At 51.1% G+C, this 17,142-nt stretch overlaps 1 protein-coding gene across 1 annotated transcript in view; it reads right to left on the bottom strand.

The window, feature by feature from the left end:
• The window catches only part of LOC119103089 (kinesin-like protein KIF19), a gene marked incomplete in the record, with an annotated part of 63,855 nt that overhangs the window by 14,521 nt on the left and 32,192 nt on the right, over positions 1-17,142 (bottom strand). Inside the window, 8 exon segments of the mRNA XM_037226537.1 lie at positions 5,358-5,441; positions 8,895-8,967; positions 9,271-9,310; positions 10,691-10,854; positions 11,876-11,991; positions 13,225-13,332; positions 13,579-13,711; positions 14,755-14,882. Coding sequence (XP_037082432.1) covers positions 5,358-5,441; positions 8,895-8,967; positions 9,271-9,310; positions 10,691-10,854; positions 11,876-11,991; positions 13,225-13,332; positions 13,579-13,711; positions 14,755-14,882 — 846 coding nt within the window.

Raw genomic sequence — 17,142 nt, 5'->3', positions numbered from 1 at the left:
TAAGATTGCCTTGATCGACGTCTTGTTCTTGGAAACATACTGCCTAGCGTAATCATTGTCGCTGATTCAAATGCAAAACTCAGAGCAGTCTTGTATGATTTTGGTCACCATGAGCTTCAAAGGGTCAAACAAGGTCACTGACCCTAAATGAGCATGTGACTTTTCACCTAAAAACAGTTATCTAGGTTCCGGGGGCACTTTGGAGAGCAGCCTAAGACCTGACCTTGTTTGACCTTATTTGACCAGAATGCCATGACCTAGGGACCTCAAACTTTTATCTAAGTGAGTTCACGTACAGGTCAACAAACCCTACAAATGTGGTGGGTCAAGCTCTCTTAGTTCCCGAGACCTCAGCGGGGTCAAACTGAACCCCCTCCCCCTCCCACCCGAGCGAAGGGTATCTAGCCGACCACCCGGGCGAGTGTTAAGTTTACAGTAAATGTTTTGACAAAATCACGCGTTAAATGACTGCATGACATAAATGGCCGACACTCTTCATTTTAAAACGCCCAGTGGATTCTTTTTAAATCGAGAGAGCTCAGAAACTTTGTCAGAGTTGTATATGGGTTGTATAGAAATAGCAAGGATTCCGCGAATGCAGATTGAAGATCAAAATGCGTCAACAATTTGTATTAACATAACCAGGCCATGCTTGTCTGGATATCTTCAACATTCAGTCAGAATTTATCAGAGGTGCAACTTATGTAACGTAGTTTTGCGTATAGGCGTAGGAACTTTTCAAAAAGTGGGGGGGGGGGTAGGCTCCGGGCTTACCTCAGGAACTTTTCTGGAATGCAAGCTCGGTGACCGCGGCGGGGGACGGGGGGGTAGAGATAGAGGTTAGTGGCGCTCTTTATTCAAATGACATGGCTGCTTTGCTAGATATCCATTCTAGAGCTGTTTCTCACTGGTGCGCAATCTTGCCTATTTGACTCATATATGTCATTCGGTAAATAATATGGCTATACAGCTTCCCAAGATTATTCGGCTACTTTAATACTGTCATTCCTGTGGACGCGAAGTTCCACGAGCGGGTAGGTATTTTGGGTCATTGAGGCTGCATATGCATTCACAGGATAGATGCCAAAATATTAGACATAACGTGGTGAGAATTTTGAGAGTGAAACGATAGCTCACAGTGCGGCAAACTTCTCAGCGCCTTCATTCCGCTGGCTGCTTTTCAAAAGACAAGGCTTGTCGCAGCATTTCAGGAGGAAACAAATTCGGAAGCTTGAAACCGCCAAAAACAATGTGACAAAAGCCATGAACTGGAGATTCTCCTTAAACAACCAAGCCACAGGATGAAGGCTCTTCTGTCATATGTTCCTTGTCTGAGCCATACTGCCGTCCGCCGTCGGCGGCCACTGCCCAGGCCCTGCTGTCTCTCGCATGACCGATTGCAAACTGGTCGTACGGCTGCTTTGTCGTATATTTCTGGATCAGCATTGCTACTTATTGCTGTATAAAGCATGTTCGACGCCTGCAACAGTATCTTTTTCCGAGTTATCTTCCCTTACACCACACCACCCCACAAAAAAAGCCTGCGGGAAGATGCTTGCATTAGGCATGAATTAGCCCAACGGACATTCAACTGTCCGTCATTCAACGTAGACGACTTGATCTGTTTTTGTGTGTAGGCGAGGACGTAGCCAGAGCCATGCTAAGGGGGAGCACACGGTTGACAAAAGTCCCTCCTATGTTGACCCCCCCAAAAAAGCCGGACAAGGCCTACTTGTTACCAAGGGACACAGTTTTCTTTGTTTCATTGTTATCTTTATCTTGCAGCCAGAAAGGAAATCAGAAGCTACTTTGAGATCAATTTTGTTGGTGTTTTAAAGTCAATAAACTGCAGAGACCAGGCGTTGAACGACCGTATGGAATAAATCATCAGTGCCCTTAACCTACAATGGTTTAATGGGCTCTTGACAAACCGAAAGAATTGAGACGCTTTGCCAAAATGCTGTATCTGGGTTCTACGGGCATGAAGGACACCGCGAAGGTCGATTGAAGATCGACATGTTTAATCGAAATTGGAAGATGACAATTTGATTGTAAATCGAGTGGTCAACATCGTGTATTAACATGGCCAGGCCATGCTTGTCCGAAAATGTTTAACATTTAATCAGAATCGATCAGTGATGTAATTTATGTAACGTGATTTCTCAACATGCGCACACACAAATCTTAGCAACGAACACCTCGACGCCGGGCGCTGCAGTCTCCGCAGTTCTCGGGACGTTAGCCCAGTGGATAATTCTTTGCTGTGGTCCACCGGTGGACGACAACGATGACACTTGTAAAAATTACTTTTAAACACTTCAATCCAGATACAACTTATGTGACGTAGCATGCGCGCTCGCAAATCTCAGCAACAAAACCTGGACAATAGACGTTGCTGTCTCCGTAGGCAGCTAATGCTGGGCTGTGACTAACGGATAGACGAAAATGATGAAGCTTCTGAAAAATACACTGCTCCGACTAGGGGCCACTTGCCGCCACAGGACCTCTGTTCGGCACTGTGGCCCCTAACCGACACAGAAACTCCCCATTGTGCCACGAACGCCGAATATTGCAAGTCGCTGACTCCGGCATCGTTTATGCTTGGGAAATGGGTCTCAACGGCTCGGAGGGACATGGGGCCGACTGCGCGGTGTTCGTAGTCTGTGACCAGCCTAGACACCCCCACTGTCTCAGGGATTCCTAAAACAGTGCAAGAGGATCCTTGACTAACATTTCAGGACGACCCTACGGGCCGCTGTCGGTTCCGGTGGGCCGTCCGGGCCCCTCTTCGGGTCTCATCAAATACTTCCCTTGGCCGGCTCGGGGCCCTCGCGGGCACAGGGCCCTCTGTCAAATGCTGTGGGCTCCTGACAGATGGAAGGCCCCCGACCCGTGTAAATCATTGTCCCCGGCTTTATGGCTGATTGGGAAGTGGGTCCTCAGGTCCATACGGACACGGAGACGACTATGTAGTACGATGGTACCTGGCCGACATCTAGGCCTATATCGATTAAGGGGGGGGGGGGATCTGCGATGGCGCAAAGGGCTCTCTGACCGTTATTTGGGGTCCGTCTTCGCAGGTCTGGGCCCCTTAATAAGACTCCGACCAGTCCTTTATGTCCTTAGACACTCCAATCGAACCTTTAACCGTCGGACCGGGTGGGCCCTCTAGGCTCTTTGGGCCTGCTCGAACACTGCCTCTGGCCGACTTGGGACTCCTTGACAACACAAGGCTCCTGTTAGGGGCTCTGGGACCCCGAGCCATGTAAATCGATGACTTCAGCTTTGTTCCTGCTTCGGAAGTGGGGACCTTAGGCCCATGCCGCCACGGAGCCAACTGCGGAGCCAACTGGTATCATCTGACCAAAATGTAGGCCCTTAGCGACTTAGTGGGCCCCTGATCAGTACACAGGGCCCTCTGGCTGGCATTTGAGTGCCCGGGGCCCCTGAATGAGACCTCTGGCCGTTTTTCGGACCCTCAATCGTAGGTTCTGAGGGATCCGACGGGCCCCGGAACGCCAGGGGAGACGCGCCCCCTGTGCCCCCCCCCCCCCTGCCCCGGCCTGGGCTAAGGTGTTCAGTTGAGTGCAGATTACAGCTAGCCACACTTTTAAAGCTCAGCGCTCGTACCATATTAACTCGAGCATTTTATGCTGTCTTGCATGCTGCATGTTTTAACTACGCGATGAACATGTTTCGTTGAACCTAAACTCGTTTGGTGTTACCGTCTGAATGTTTTAGCATCATTCCGCGATGTTTTAGGTTCTGCGGACTTTAGCAAGTTACGGCATTTCACACAAGGTCATATCGAAAACCGTAAACAAACCACGTTTACGTACATGGCGGCATATGGCGACTTCCACGACTCCGGCCCCCTGTCATTTTGAGAAATCGACACCCATGCCAATAGTTACAAGTGAGCTTATTTCATCATATCTGATGTTAGCCTTAATAGCGTCAAATTAGGCACTTTTTTAATGATGTGCTTCTTTTCCTGCCATGTACATTAAATTAACTTATTCAGTCGTTGCGACGCCTTGTGAATGAATCGAAACTTTCCGAGCTAATTGCATATAAACAGACAAGGCGCATAACACAGCTCAGGGGTTTTCGCCTGGCCGTACTGCAGTCAACCCAAATCGGAGCTTGCATCGCGTTCAATGACTTTCACAACTTGCGGACTGTCTACCAGAATACGTAAATAATCACATTCTTCGCGGTAAGTGATCTTGCAAGAAGACAACGTGGAGTAAGTCAGCCATGTCAAGGCCTTATGAATAAGCATAACGGTCAATTTCCCCGAAACTTGTCGAGTCCCAGGATATGGGATATCGAACAGCCTTCTGTTAAAGGTTATGGCGAGGTCAACCTGACCATAAACTGAGTTTGACGGCGACCACAAGTGCCACAATGTCTGGGATCGATAGAGGTGCAGTATGGATTTTTAGTCCCAATAGCTGAGCACAAGCAGCGGACATTAAACAAATGAAGGCTGTCCAAACCAGCTGCCTGAAGTTCAGCCAGACGCCGTAACCCAACAGGCAGCTTCGTTGGTTCCAGCTGCCACAGTAAACACTGCAAATGTCCAGCACGCAGAGTGGCAAGGAACAGTGCTTCAGCTAATCGACTATCCTTTGCAAAGAACGCTGCGAAGCGGTTCGCAAGCCAGTTGAGTTCCTCGGGCTACGCTGCTCATCTGCGGGCGGTCAATAAGACGAACGCCACGGCAGTGGTCGTGTCTGCGCGACGCCGGCGTGGCGCTAGGGTGGGGGCCACCGCTTTGTTTTTCTTCACGCCGAAGCGGCCTGCGCCGTGTGGCTCATTGTCGCCATGGTAAAGCTATTGGCCGGCCGACGACGGCCGGCGTGTTTGTCGCTTTTCGTGCCGCCGTGGCCAGGCTAGCTGTGCATGGTCGATACCCGATGGGTCGACGGACGGAGGCGGCCGGGTGCCGGGCCTGTTCAGCTGACGACGCCCCTGGGATCGCCGCCTTCTGGCCCCCAGACCCCCACCCGCACCCCCTCTGGGCACTGCCCGCCGGTACGGTCCAGGCCGTGTTGCATGGACTTGTGACGTGCTAAGGGCTCGTTGGTGAGGGCGCCAGCTTGTGCGCACCTGTTACGCTACCGATTACAGTACACGGTATGCCGCGTCGCGGCTCGGCATCAGCTTGTCCGCAGTCGCATCATGAAACCGCGTGAAACTAAAGCGAAGGCGTGAACGACGGCGGTACAAAACGCGCGCGGCGGCTCCATTTCTTGCCCCTCCCCCAGGACAGGGCAGGCTGAGTAGCAGATGACTGTCCAATGCTTAAATTTAGTTTGGTGTGCTGGCCAGCGGGGCGGCAGAGTCCTCACGTTTTCGATTTCGAGCTCGTGGGTCTTCAGCAGCAGCTCCAGCAGCTCCTTCTGTTCGTCCGTTGACGTTTTCTCTGGCAGCGCCTGCGACAGGACCGGGTCAACATCAGGCACGCGATCTCACCAGCCATTCCAGCACGTCATTAGCGGGCCGCATATGTAAATACTGTAGTTTGCTGGGCGTTTTTTACGTGCTGTTTTAGATGAGCGTAACGCAATTTGTAGTTAGCAACGTAGTAATGCGGTTAGTAACGTAGTTAACACAAAAGGCATTACCAGTGAAGATACCGGACCTACGGTCGGTACAAGCGGCATTGAGATTTAGGGTGTGAATTCAGCTTTGCTAATAAAACAGCTCAGTTGCTCAAAGATAAGACAACAGTGATAGCCTTATTCATAGACAAAAAACAGAAGGATGAAGACCTACATACATTACTTTTTCGGTAATATGTCTTTACCAAAACCAATACCCGAAGCGAATTCCTTCTGGCTTATCTATGTGCATAACATTCCTCGCAAATGCACTTTACAGCTTACGACCTCAATTGCCAATGAAAACCAAGTAGGGTCATTGACACCTGTGCCGGTAATTTCAATACAGTATCTCCGCAGTCAGCTAGAGAGCATAACCGCGGTGACCGACACTATCGCATACCTCACTATTCACCACATAAGCAGGCTGTGCCACATGGAGGAGATCAGCTCTGTGCAGAGTGCTTGGTAGGTTTGTCACAGGTCATGGACATGTCCTGACCGGCCACCGGACTTGACAAAAATGCACGGGGAGCACCTTATTATAAATAATGCACATGGCCCACCCGTCACTACGGTTACGGGTCTGGCTATCCGCCAGGTGCGCCGCCGTGCCCGGCCGCCAAGGCCTTTGAGCGGGGACCAGCGGTATCGTTTGGGACCTGGTCCCGGTCGCACCTGTCCCCACATCTCACGGGCAGCTACAGGGGTCCACCATCCTCTGGGTCGGCCAGACAGTAGCGGCCGGTGAGTGCTTCTGACAAGCGTGGCGGCATGAGGGTGTCTGCGCCGCCGGGCCTTCCGCCGGGTCACGTCTCAGTGCGGGTGCGACCCCGGTCAGGCCACGCCGCGTCCATGACCGTCGCTGCACGGACACACCTACCTCGCACAGGTAACATATGCAACGTGCCGACCCCCGGGGTCGGGCTAGCAGCGGCCTCAGAGTCTGGGCGTCGCACATCAGGTCAGACGACGTCGGGGAGAGCCGTCGCTCGTGCGAAGTGGCGTGTTCTGATATCAGAATGCCCGCTACGCCGCGAACAGTCGCACAATCGGTGGCGGCGAATACAGTGCGTGATGACGTACACCGATTCCGAACACCTTACAAAAGTCAGATTGTGTCCTGCTCTGCATATCGGATAACCAGTGACATTCACCGCAACTGGCAACCGGCGGCCACTCCGCCAGCAGCCTATAGGTTTTTTCGGTCAACCGCCAAGTGCCAGGGGTTGGCTGACCCGGCAGAGGGGCACCCGGCGCGCGTTCGGTCCGGCGCCACGGCAGCCGCTCAGCTGCTCCGTCAGCACGGCAGCCGGCGGCCGGCCGCTCGGAAAACGTACACAAATAATAGATAAATGGATCATTTGCGTGGCTAATGCGGGTACGACGACGGGGCTTCTTCCACGAAGCCAATCAATACAGCGTCCGGCTGGCCCAATATCGGCTGCAGGACCGCCAAAGGAGTGATTACCTCTTCCGTTGACGGCAAGGACGGAATGAAGGCCATGTACATGTTATCAATAAATTAGGCGTCTAAGCAAATAATTTGGAGCCTCCAATACTGCATGAGAAATCCGATAACTTTTGCCGCCTCCGTGGTCTTGGGGAAAGATGCTGGACTCGTAATCCAGCGGCACTGGGTACGAGTCCCAGAATGGGCGCATTGTTTGACCCGACTGAAACGGAAAGGCCAGCTGGCAACTGGCCAACGAGGCTCAACCCAGACCCGAGGCGGCCGTGCCGCAGCATTGTGCGGCACGTAAAACCCTCCGCATTCCTGTCCGGCGAAAGGGCGGAGGCAAAATTAGCTGTTGAACTGGACAGCACGCTTGGGTGGCGGGTTCGGGGTACACGCAACAAGCTATGCTTAGCAGGTACTCTGAATCCGAAATCACCCATACAAACCATTCGGGATAAATTTATAGAAAAGAAAAACTTAAGCCCATCAGTATGCAGTCATAGGACTTATGAATTGGGCTCACAACACGCGTCCTGATCACAATTTTTTCTACCAACAGCGAAAAGAGAATGCTAATGCCCAGCAGAATTTTTCTGTGGACAAGTCCCCAACAGCTGAACCGTTGCAGCGTGCGCGCTGTCATTGTGCATAACGCTTTTGGGATAAAGCGCCGTAATGGCTGAAGCTTAACTAATCCGTACTCGCCTCCACTGGACCGATGCTTAAGTCACAGCATTGCATGACCTGACTACGTGAAGAGCAATTACTGGCAAAAGTAAAGACACTAAATGAATGCGTCGATTTCATGTCACTTTTTACACGTTGAACTCAATTGCAGTCGACAGGCAAGCCTAGTCCATTTAAGGTACCGATGGAACCGGACACCAATGCAACGTCATGCTATGTAGCCTAGAATGTTAACTGGTGGGAGAAATCCCCGTCAGTGACCGTCTACACCCCAAGTAAACAGCGAAATTCCACCCTCCCCACAAGTCAAAACGCTGCGAGGTCAGTAGATTAGGTCCGCTCAGGCGCTTCAAACGCTTCAGGCAGACTGTGATGAGCACATCTCTGTCGTGAGGCAGCTATTCGTAAACAAGGGAAGAAAAACAAAAATTAGCGCACATTTGTTTTCAAATGTCAGACACCTCTGGAATGCCGTCCGGGCAAATGGCATTGGTGCACATCGGAGAAAATATCAGGCCAGGCATATCACCAATAAGTGCTGTGCATGCCTGTGATGATTATGCTGAATCTCATTCTAATTAGCTCAAGTTCAGGAATTGCTTCAGTTGCAAGCGAGATAAAATGGACCACTTAGAATAAGGTTAACCGGTTAAATTACGCGACGCGTTGAATCCGGTGCTGAATCGCTCAGAAAACATCTGTCGGTGCCTTGACGGCAAAATGGAACCATTCGACGCGCCGTACTGGGTTTGCCGGGTGGAAACACTTTTGGACCATGTGGATCAGGAACGTCATGGGCGACCAGAGTTCACCAACACTGCTCATTTTTTGGCTGCCAAAGTGACAAAAACACCTTAGTCATCTTTGAGACAACTTTGAGTTTTGTTCATGCATGTGACATGGTGTTGATCACCTACACGTCCCGTACTTGATTGCCTCTGGTACAATGGCTTCGTCCTTTTCAGCGCATCGGGAACACAAAATGACCATAATTGGGGCTTGAGTGCACTTGCGCATAGAAAGCAACACCAATTCAGTTCATACCAAACTGTTAAATGAGCGCAAGGTCAAAAATGCCTAACATACCACAGTGAGCCCGTCATTCCACATAGTTCGGAGCATTTATCGACAGCGCTTACCTCCTCCATCTTGCTGGCCTTGGTTCTTAGGTCTATCATATCGATTTCTGCATTTTTGCGCATTTCCTGGTACCTGCAAGCATTTTAACGATGTGATTTGCTCCGCGGAAACTTGTCGACGACGGAAACCCGATATCCCGTAAGTGTCTGCATATGACGGGAAAGAGAAAACGCACGCTCGAAGACCACAGACAGGGAGAAAACCAGGCGAGTGTTGTTCAGACTAATAAACGGTTATGTTTTCTAAAGGGGCTATCATCGTTGGCGTATCAACGTTGAATATAGGTGGTGTATATGACAAGAGTTTGAATGGGATGGCGCAGTCCGCCGCCAGCAAATCGCTCGTCAGTAACGCGGAGGCGGCCGCGTCGCTTACCTCTGCTCTTCTTCCTGAATGTAGCGCAGGTCGTCCCAAGCTTGACAATATCGTCATGGCTCGGCGTCGTCCTCGTCCGAGGCACCCGCTGCGGGATGGGCAGATGTCATCGACGCTGATATCGGTGTCATGGGGAAAGACACACTGAATAACGGTGCATCATTGACACGATCACGGCCGCTCCCCAAGCGCGTGACGCCAGTATGGAACATAGACTTATGTGTCGAATGAGAAAATACCTAATGGTCCCCTAAACACCATTTTTTAACATCAGTGGGCGAAGCTTATGCAGGGCTGTTAAAATAGTCCTATCTAGTGAGTGCATCTTCGGAAAGAACAACAAAAATGCGACGGTAAAGGTTATCTTGCTCTCATCTGTCTCAACCATTCGCTATCAAAAAATGAAGCACTTTCCGTGACGAGCACCTCCTGGGCGCCTGGTGTTGCGACAATAACTTTTGTTGTCTCACGAACTAAGTATACGAGGACAATACGGAGGCGATGCGAAATGCCCCTAGATCACTTTCTCAGATGGGAGCTAGCAGATACCAACAGTTGTGACTTGTGTCACATCGCATCAGGTGAAAGAGGTAAAGGCTACTGAATTGTCCAGAACGACTATATCAAAGACTAAAGAAGGCACGTCAGTGGGGAAAAATTGTCCAGAAAAACAGTATCAAGGACTAAAAAAGGACACCAGTGTGAAAACGGCGTTAGAAAGCCTGTCGAGGCTGCAGGATTTGTGTCACTGATTTTGTACATGCCGTCATCCTAAAAATGTCAAATTTAGTCACTAAGGTTTGGACTAACTTCATCTTGACCTCAGCCTGCTTTTGTAAAAGCATCTAAAACTATATTAATGTGTTTCGAAATGATTGAGTAATGAAGAACAGTCTTGAAGCCCTTTTAAAGTGCATTTACAGTGATAAAGAAACTTCATTTGTCACTTTTGAGTAAAACGTCACCGATGTGACCTTGAGGTGATGGGTCACGAGCTCTCTAAGTCAAAAGCTTCGGAGCGTCACAAATATAGAAGAGGTGCAGATTCAACCAGCCAACATTACAGCACCGTGCTTAAAACTGCTCAGAAGTTGTGCCATAAATCGTAGAAGGTATTAGACCCCTCCCAAGAAGTGAGCAACACGAGTTTTGACACCAATAGGAGCAAGAAACAACCGAAGAAATCAGATTTACAAAACAAATGAAATGTAAGGACTATGTCTGATCGTCCCTTGCACATCTTTGCACGTGGCTTACGACAAGAAATCACGACGTTGCATTTCACACAAAAGGGAGCGACGGTGACGCTTACAAAAGTCATCACCCCTCCATTGTCGCCATTTTAGCAGCCCAACCGGACTGCGTCCCCCTGCCGATGGTTCCGTCCAGCCCGCGCGCCTGCCGCCCGTGCTGCCCTGACCTCCGTCGGCACTGTCGGCTTCCCCGGCGCCGTCCGAGCCAGCCCGGCCGGTCCGCTTGCTCTGCAGGGCCCGCTCTTGCTCGTACTCGTTGATGAGCGCCGTCTGCTTCTCGAACTCCATTGCCAGCCAGAGGAGCACGTTGTCGATCTCGATCATCTGGTGCCTGTCACGGCGACGGAGCGGCTGTTCAGATGGCCCCAGGCGGTGAGAGGATCCGGAGGAGGGTAAGGGTCGGAGGTCAGGGTGAGAGGGTGGGACCGCGGTCAAGGATGGGCCCATGGGCAAAGTTCACGGATAAAGTTCACCGCATAGGGTCACGGCCAGATTTTGAGGGTAGATGTTATGTTTAGAGATCACGGAAGAGATCGTGGAGAAGTTAAGGAAAAGATCGAGGAGGTGCAGAGGTGCAGAGGTGCATCTGACTGTGGCACAGAGAGAGGGAGAGGGAGAGAGAGAGAGAGAGAGAGAGAGAGAGAGAGAGAGAGAGAGAGAGAGAGAGAGAGAGAGAGAGAGAGAGAGAGAGAGAGAGAGAGAGAGAGAAGAGAGAGAGAGAGAGAGAGAGAGAGAGAGAGAGAGAGAGAGAGAGAGAGAGAGAACTGAGGTGCAGAGAGGCATCTGACTGTGGCAGAGGGGGAGTTGATATGCAGAGGTATATCTGACTGAGATCAGGAAAAAAAGCCGAAAGCTGAATCAGTGAGTGGATGCAATGCGCTCTGCCAGGATGTACAGCGTAAAACGATATAATCAGCAAAAGGTTTGCTAACAGAAGGCAGACGAAAGCCTCTTTTTAGAGGTTTGTTTGGGTCTCTTGTGTCCATTGCGTGTTGTATATCTTGGCGGTTGGAGATAACTTAAAAGTAATCTAAAACCGATTTTCTAGTTTTTATGGTGTCATTTCAGTGACAAGACGCGGAGCGGTGCTGGCGATCTAGTTTTGATTCGCCTAAAAGGTGTCAATTGGATTTATGGAGGCTGGAATCTTGCTCAGAAATGGAGCCAATTCTCAATTAAATGTCCAGTGACAGCTATTATGCCGTGCATATGCTGCGTTTCGAAGCCATTGGTAAGCTACGGGCTTCATTGAAACCGTTGAATGTCCTGCAAAAGAGGCGGGTAGTGGCGAGACGGGGGCCCCGGTTACCTGCTCAGCCGGCGATGAGTGTTGCTAGCCCTCCTAGTGTTACCTGAGCTCCATTTGCTCTCTGAAGAGGTTGACGAGCTGCTTGCGCAACAGTCGGAGTTCCTCCTCCTGTTCCTTGCTCCTGGGCTGTGAGGTGGGGTCGGGCTCCGGCTCCTCCTCCTGCCCGGTCATGATCTGACTCAGCCACACCGCCTGACACCCCGCCAGTCACCACCACACCTATGTCAGCGACACCGCCTGACACCCCGCCAGTCACCACCACACCCATGTCAGCGACACCGCCTGACACCCCGCCAGTCACCACTATACCTATGTCAGCGACACCGCCTGACATCCCGCCAGTCACCACCACACCTATGTCAGCGACACCGCCTGGCACCTCGCCAGTCACCACCACACCTATGTCAGCGGCGCTGTGATTCAGCGTCGCCACATCCCGCCCACATCCACTCTTCAGTCCGAAGCGCCGCGCCAGCATCACGGGCAGAGAAGACTCCGTGCGGGCCTCTTCCCACGCTGGTTCGGATCGGACAGGCGACTGAGAATGTTCCTAAATTGTCACAAGGTAGCTATGGCGTGCTTATGGCGTCCTTTCGAAATCGGAGGTGACCTCGAATATGGTTGTGATACGTGGCAATTCTTACAGTTTGATCGAGTTCCGTACCGAGTTCCATTCAGTACCGTACCGCACCAGGAGAACACTTCGAACGATTTGGCGCACCGCGACACTGGCGGCATTCACGGCATGCCGTCGCATAGTCACTCTGTCGCTTCTCGCACCGCGACACTGGCGGCATTCACGGCATGCCGTCGCGTAGTCACTCTGTCGCTTCTCGCACCGCGACACTGGCGGCATTCACGGCATGCCGTCGCATAGTCACTCTGTCGCTTCTTGACTTTGTATTGAGATCTCGCAATGTTGTATCGCCACCTGCGTTGCCTTCTCTGTGTCGATTTATCACCGATGGGTCCCGACAGCCATGGTGCGGGACGTAGTATGCCTCACAAGCGGCTCACCACCTCCGTATGGTGAGGTGGGGACGGCTCAGCATATGTCAGCTATGCGCGTTACAGATTTTGCAGCGGTGATTTCGTCAGAACTGTACACCAAAATATGGTTATGCATTTAGAGCGAAATCCCGATTACCCGCTGATTCTGTTCTGGCTAGAAATAACCCATTTTCAGAAATTTTGCATGACTTCCATCACTGGAAAAACCATTTCTACCCAGGTATATATATATATATATATATATATATATATATATATAAACCGGCAAATATGGCTTACATTCTTGCATCAAACGCCTGCAGAACATCATCACGCTCACAACAATGTGAAAAGGCTCTGAGTGACAAATATTTTGACGTGGAGAAAAGTACACAAGTTCACCTGAACGGTGATTTTGTTCTTCAGTCGGCCGATTTCGTTCTTGAGGTCCGCTATGATGTTTTGGTACTGCGACACTTGGTGGGTCACATCCAGGACATTCCGTTTAACCTGCAACATGGCCATTTGGTAAGTAATGCCCGGAATATGTAATTTAATATGTCACGATAATTGAGCCCTGCAAATGACATCAGTTTAACCAGTAAGCAGATGTGGTCGAACGCTGTTGCGTCAGTCCTTTCTCGATAACCCGAAACTAAAATGCTTCTGACTGCAGTGTTTGAGTGCTGTGAAACATTTAGTTGCATCATTACCACGTCAGATCTCTACGACATCACAGCCAGTTTCTCAGCTCACCTTGTTAGTGATGTTTTTGGCCCTGTCGGCGTACACGAGCGTGTTGAAGGTCTCGTCCCGCTGCGCCATCGCCGGGCTGATGTGGGCGATCATGACGGTCCGACAATTGCCAGACAGCGCGTCCTTTAGCAGCCTGTACACAGACAGGGCGTGACGCCGTCACAGCCAGACTCGGCGGCGGTGATGGCGCGCCAGACTCGACACCTCCGCAATGCGCGGTGCAATGTGACTGTGGTCGAGGATGCCTATCTGTAGAACCAGTGCCCCCCCCCCCCCCTCCCCCATACTTTGCAAGTCATCAAATATTGGAGGTGACGTTTTGGTGTGATTCAGTGTTTAACATTCATAATTGGAAAACAGAGAAAGAGAAAATGACTATATAACAACTATAGCGCTGTATTCATGTACTTTTACCCAAGTTAATGGCGCTGGCTCCAGGATTACCTCCAGCAACAAGCTCCACTTACCTGGGTGGGCTCTCTGGACAGCCATCTCAAAACTCAGCACGAAAATGACCAGTTGATTGCCCCTCTGACTTGTGTGACTGTACAACCCTTACTAGCACTGTGAATGGGCGGTAATAGTTTACTGGGTGGCTATAGCGGCCTGTCATCACCTGACTTTGGCTATAACTACTGTAAGCCTTCTCATGTATTATTTGTCCTTGCCTATTACATAATACAATTCCTGCTGGGTCTGCACCACCTCTTCGCCCGCTTATTTATGTTTGTTTCCTCTTTCTAGCTGGGAGTGCCGCGACTTGATTTTTTGTTTGCTGGTGTTAATGTATGGTTTATCGCGTCGCTGGGATAGAGGGAAGGGCACACCTGGTTACTTATTGCTGGGTAGCCGTATAGAAATGGAAAACTAAACATCATGGCATTTGTTTTGTGCGTGAAATTGTCTACCCCATCCATAGGCTCTAGCCCACCCATGGTTTAGAGCTTCTGTGGATTTGCGAGTCATTGGTAATATTTGTAGCTAAATAGAATTTGAAAGGTCTACACCTGCGCCCGAGTTCACCATATTCTTCTAGGGTGGACATGCTGTAAAAGGGAAAGCAGAGAACACCACGTCAAATGTCCAGGCGGTGCCATCAGAAGCAGTTAAGCGTCGCTTGGTCTTGACAACTCGTGCCCACAAGCCATCAAACGGCCCTATCGTGTACACACTCACCTGGTCAGCTTGGAGTCGCGGTAATTAACATATTTGGAACCCTTGACAGCCAGGGCGTTGATGCAGTTTCCCAGGGCCAGCAGTGAACGGTTGATGTGAGCCCCCTCTTGGAGCCGCTTCCCTTGGTTCTGCAGCATACAGAAAAGAGATGCGTCACACACACACACACACCCACACACACACACACACACACAACACACACACACACACACACACACACACACCACACACACACACACACACACACACACACACACACACACACACACACACACACACAACACACACCAACACACACACCACACACCACACACACACACCACCACACAAACACGCACACACACACACACCACACACAACACACACACACACACACACACACACACCAACACACACACACACACACACACACACACACACACACACACCACACACACCACACACCACACACACACACACACACACACACACACACACACACACACACACACACACACAGCTCAGCCGCACTGCATGCACACTCGCAGTGAAGCAGGCATTGAATGGAAAGAAGAGATATCTGGTCATATGGTAACCAGCGTGTCAGCCAAAATTTAGCTCCGACTCTCAGTTACACGTCGCGCTCAGGATGGGCTTGAAACGCTCAGGCCGAGGCCCTGTGACGAGTGATGACAGGCTGCTGAGGCCAGTGTGACGCGTGATGGTATGCGGCTGAGGCCATGTGACGCGTGATGGTAGGCTGCTGAGGCCCTGTGACGCCTCATGGTATGCGGCTGAGGCCATGTGACGCGTGATGGCAGGCTGCTGAGGCCATGTGACGCGTGATGGTAGACTGCTGAGACCCTGTCACGCGTGATGGTAGACTGCTGAGGCTATGTGACGCGTGATGGTAGGCTGCTGAGACCCTGTCACGCGTGATGGTAGGCTGCGAGTCATGCTGATGGTAGCTGCTGAGACCGCGTGATGGTAGGCTGCTGAGACCCTGTCACGCGTGATGGTAGGCTGCTGAGACCCTGTCTCGCGTGATGGTATGCGGCTGGGGCCTGCCACTAACCGACAGGTCATCGCCTTCTTCCAGAATCAGAATTCGCAGCAAGCAAGTGAACGTGTTGGTTTGTCGCTACTGCTAACGGAGTTCTCGTGGCTGCGTGCTGAAGCTACGGCAATCGCATCTGGTTTACGCCTCTCCGACACATTGCGAACAGGTGCTGCTCTGCCCAGCTGGAGCCTCTGACTCTGGTCGCCTTGCGAACAGGTGGTGCTCTGCCCAGCTGGAGCCTCTAACTCTGGTCGCCTTGCGAACAGGTGGTGTTTTTTCCACTCACAGCACGTTTGTGCCGTGTGTACTTGGATAACAGTACACGCGGGGACAAAGCGGCATCAGGCAATCCTCCAGGTTTTGAGCTTGGTAATGGTGGAGTTTATCTACTTGCCAACATTTCGTAACAAAGGATCTGACGCCTCCCATGGCAAAGATATTTACTCGATGGGTCGATTAGCTCTATAACGTCGCCAGGATTTCCGTGATCGGTGAAATCACCACGTCGTGCATGAACCTTGTATCAAGTACAAAATAGAGGAAAATCGACAAGTGTTTCCACAACTTCAAAGTGTTTGACCTACCAAAAACAGTAAGCTCTCCCTCCCTATTCCTCACATTCTGCTTCATCCTGTATCTCGCTAACCCCCCCCCCCCCCCTCCCCCTGTTTCACCGGGTCGTGCCACTGACGCCCTCGCTGGGGTGGCCCCCAGACATCAGCCACCGGGTCGGTCCCATGGCCACACCGGGTAGCAGCCCCACGAATCCCACTAAAAAAAACTGACAAAAGCTGTAATGAATGGACGTCAGCTATGAAGTGGCTAACTATCAAGTCCGGCTGGTGGTGACGATCGTTGTGGGATATGTTGGGTGATGTATGCGGTCGACTCCGACACCATATTTGCTACTTACCGCTGAACAGAGGGGAGTGCGAACAGTTGCGGCTCGAAAACGGAGGGAAGTGCGAACAGTTGCGGCGCGCAAACAGAGAGGAGTGCGAACAGTTGCGGCGCGCAAACAGAGGGGAGTGCGAACAGTTGCAGCGCGCAAACAGAGAGGAGTGCGAACAGTTGCGGCGCGCAAACAGAGGGGAGTGCGAACGGTTGCGGCGCGCAAACAGAGGGGAGTGCGAACAGTTGCGACGCGCAAACAATGCTGGATAATCGTGTGCAGAGCATGAACTCCGAACTCCTGTGTTTACTTCGAAAAGACAGCCTCGTGCAAGCACGAAACGAAACGTACCGGTACAATGTGAATAAACAAAAACTGCATTATGAGCTTAGAGTTGTTATGCTGACAGTAACCGGCCTTCAACATACCAGGAGGTACCGGTTACACGACGTTATCA

This window comes from Pollicipes pollicipes, unplaced genomic scaffold (assembly GCF_011947565.3).
Source record: "Pollicipes pollicipes isolate AB1234 unplaced genomic scaffold, Ppol_2.1 Scaffold_5724;HRSCAF=6776_pilon_pilon_pilon, whole genome shotgun sequence".
Classification (NCBI taxonomy): domain Eukaryota; kingdom Metazoa; phylum Arthropoda; class Thecostraca; order Pollicipedomorpha; family Pollicipedidae; genus Pollicipes; species Pollicipes pollicipes.
The sequence above is the reverse complement of the archived record's forward strand: the minus strand, read 5'-3'. Positions and strand labels throughout refer to the sequence as shown.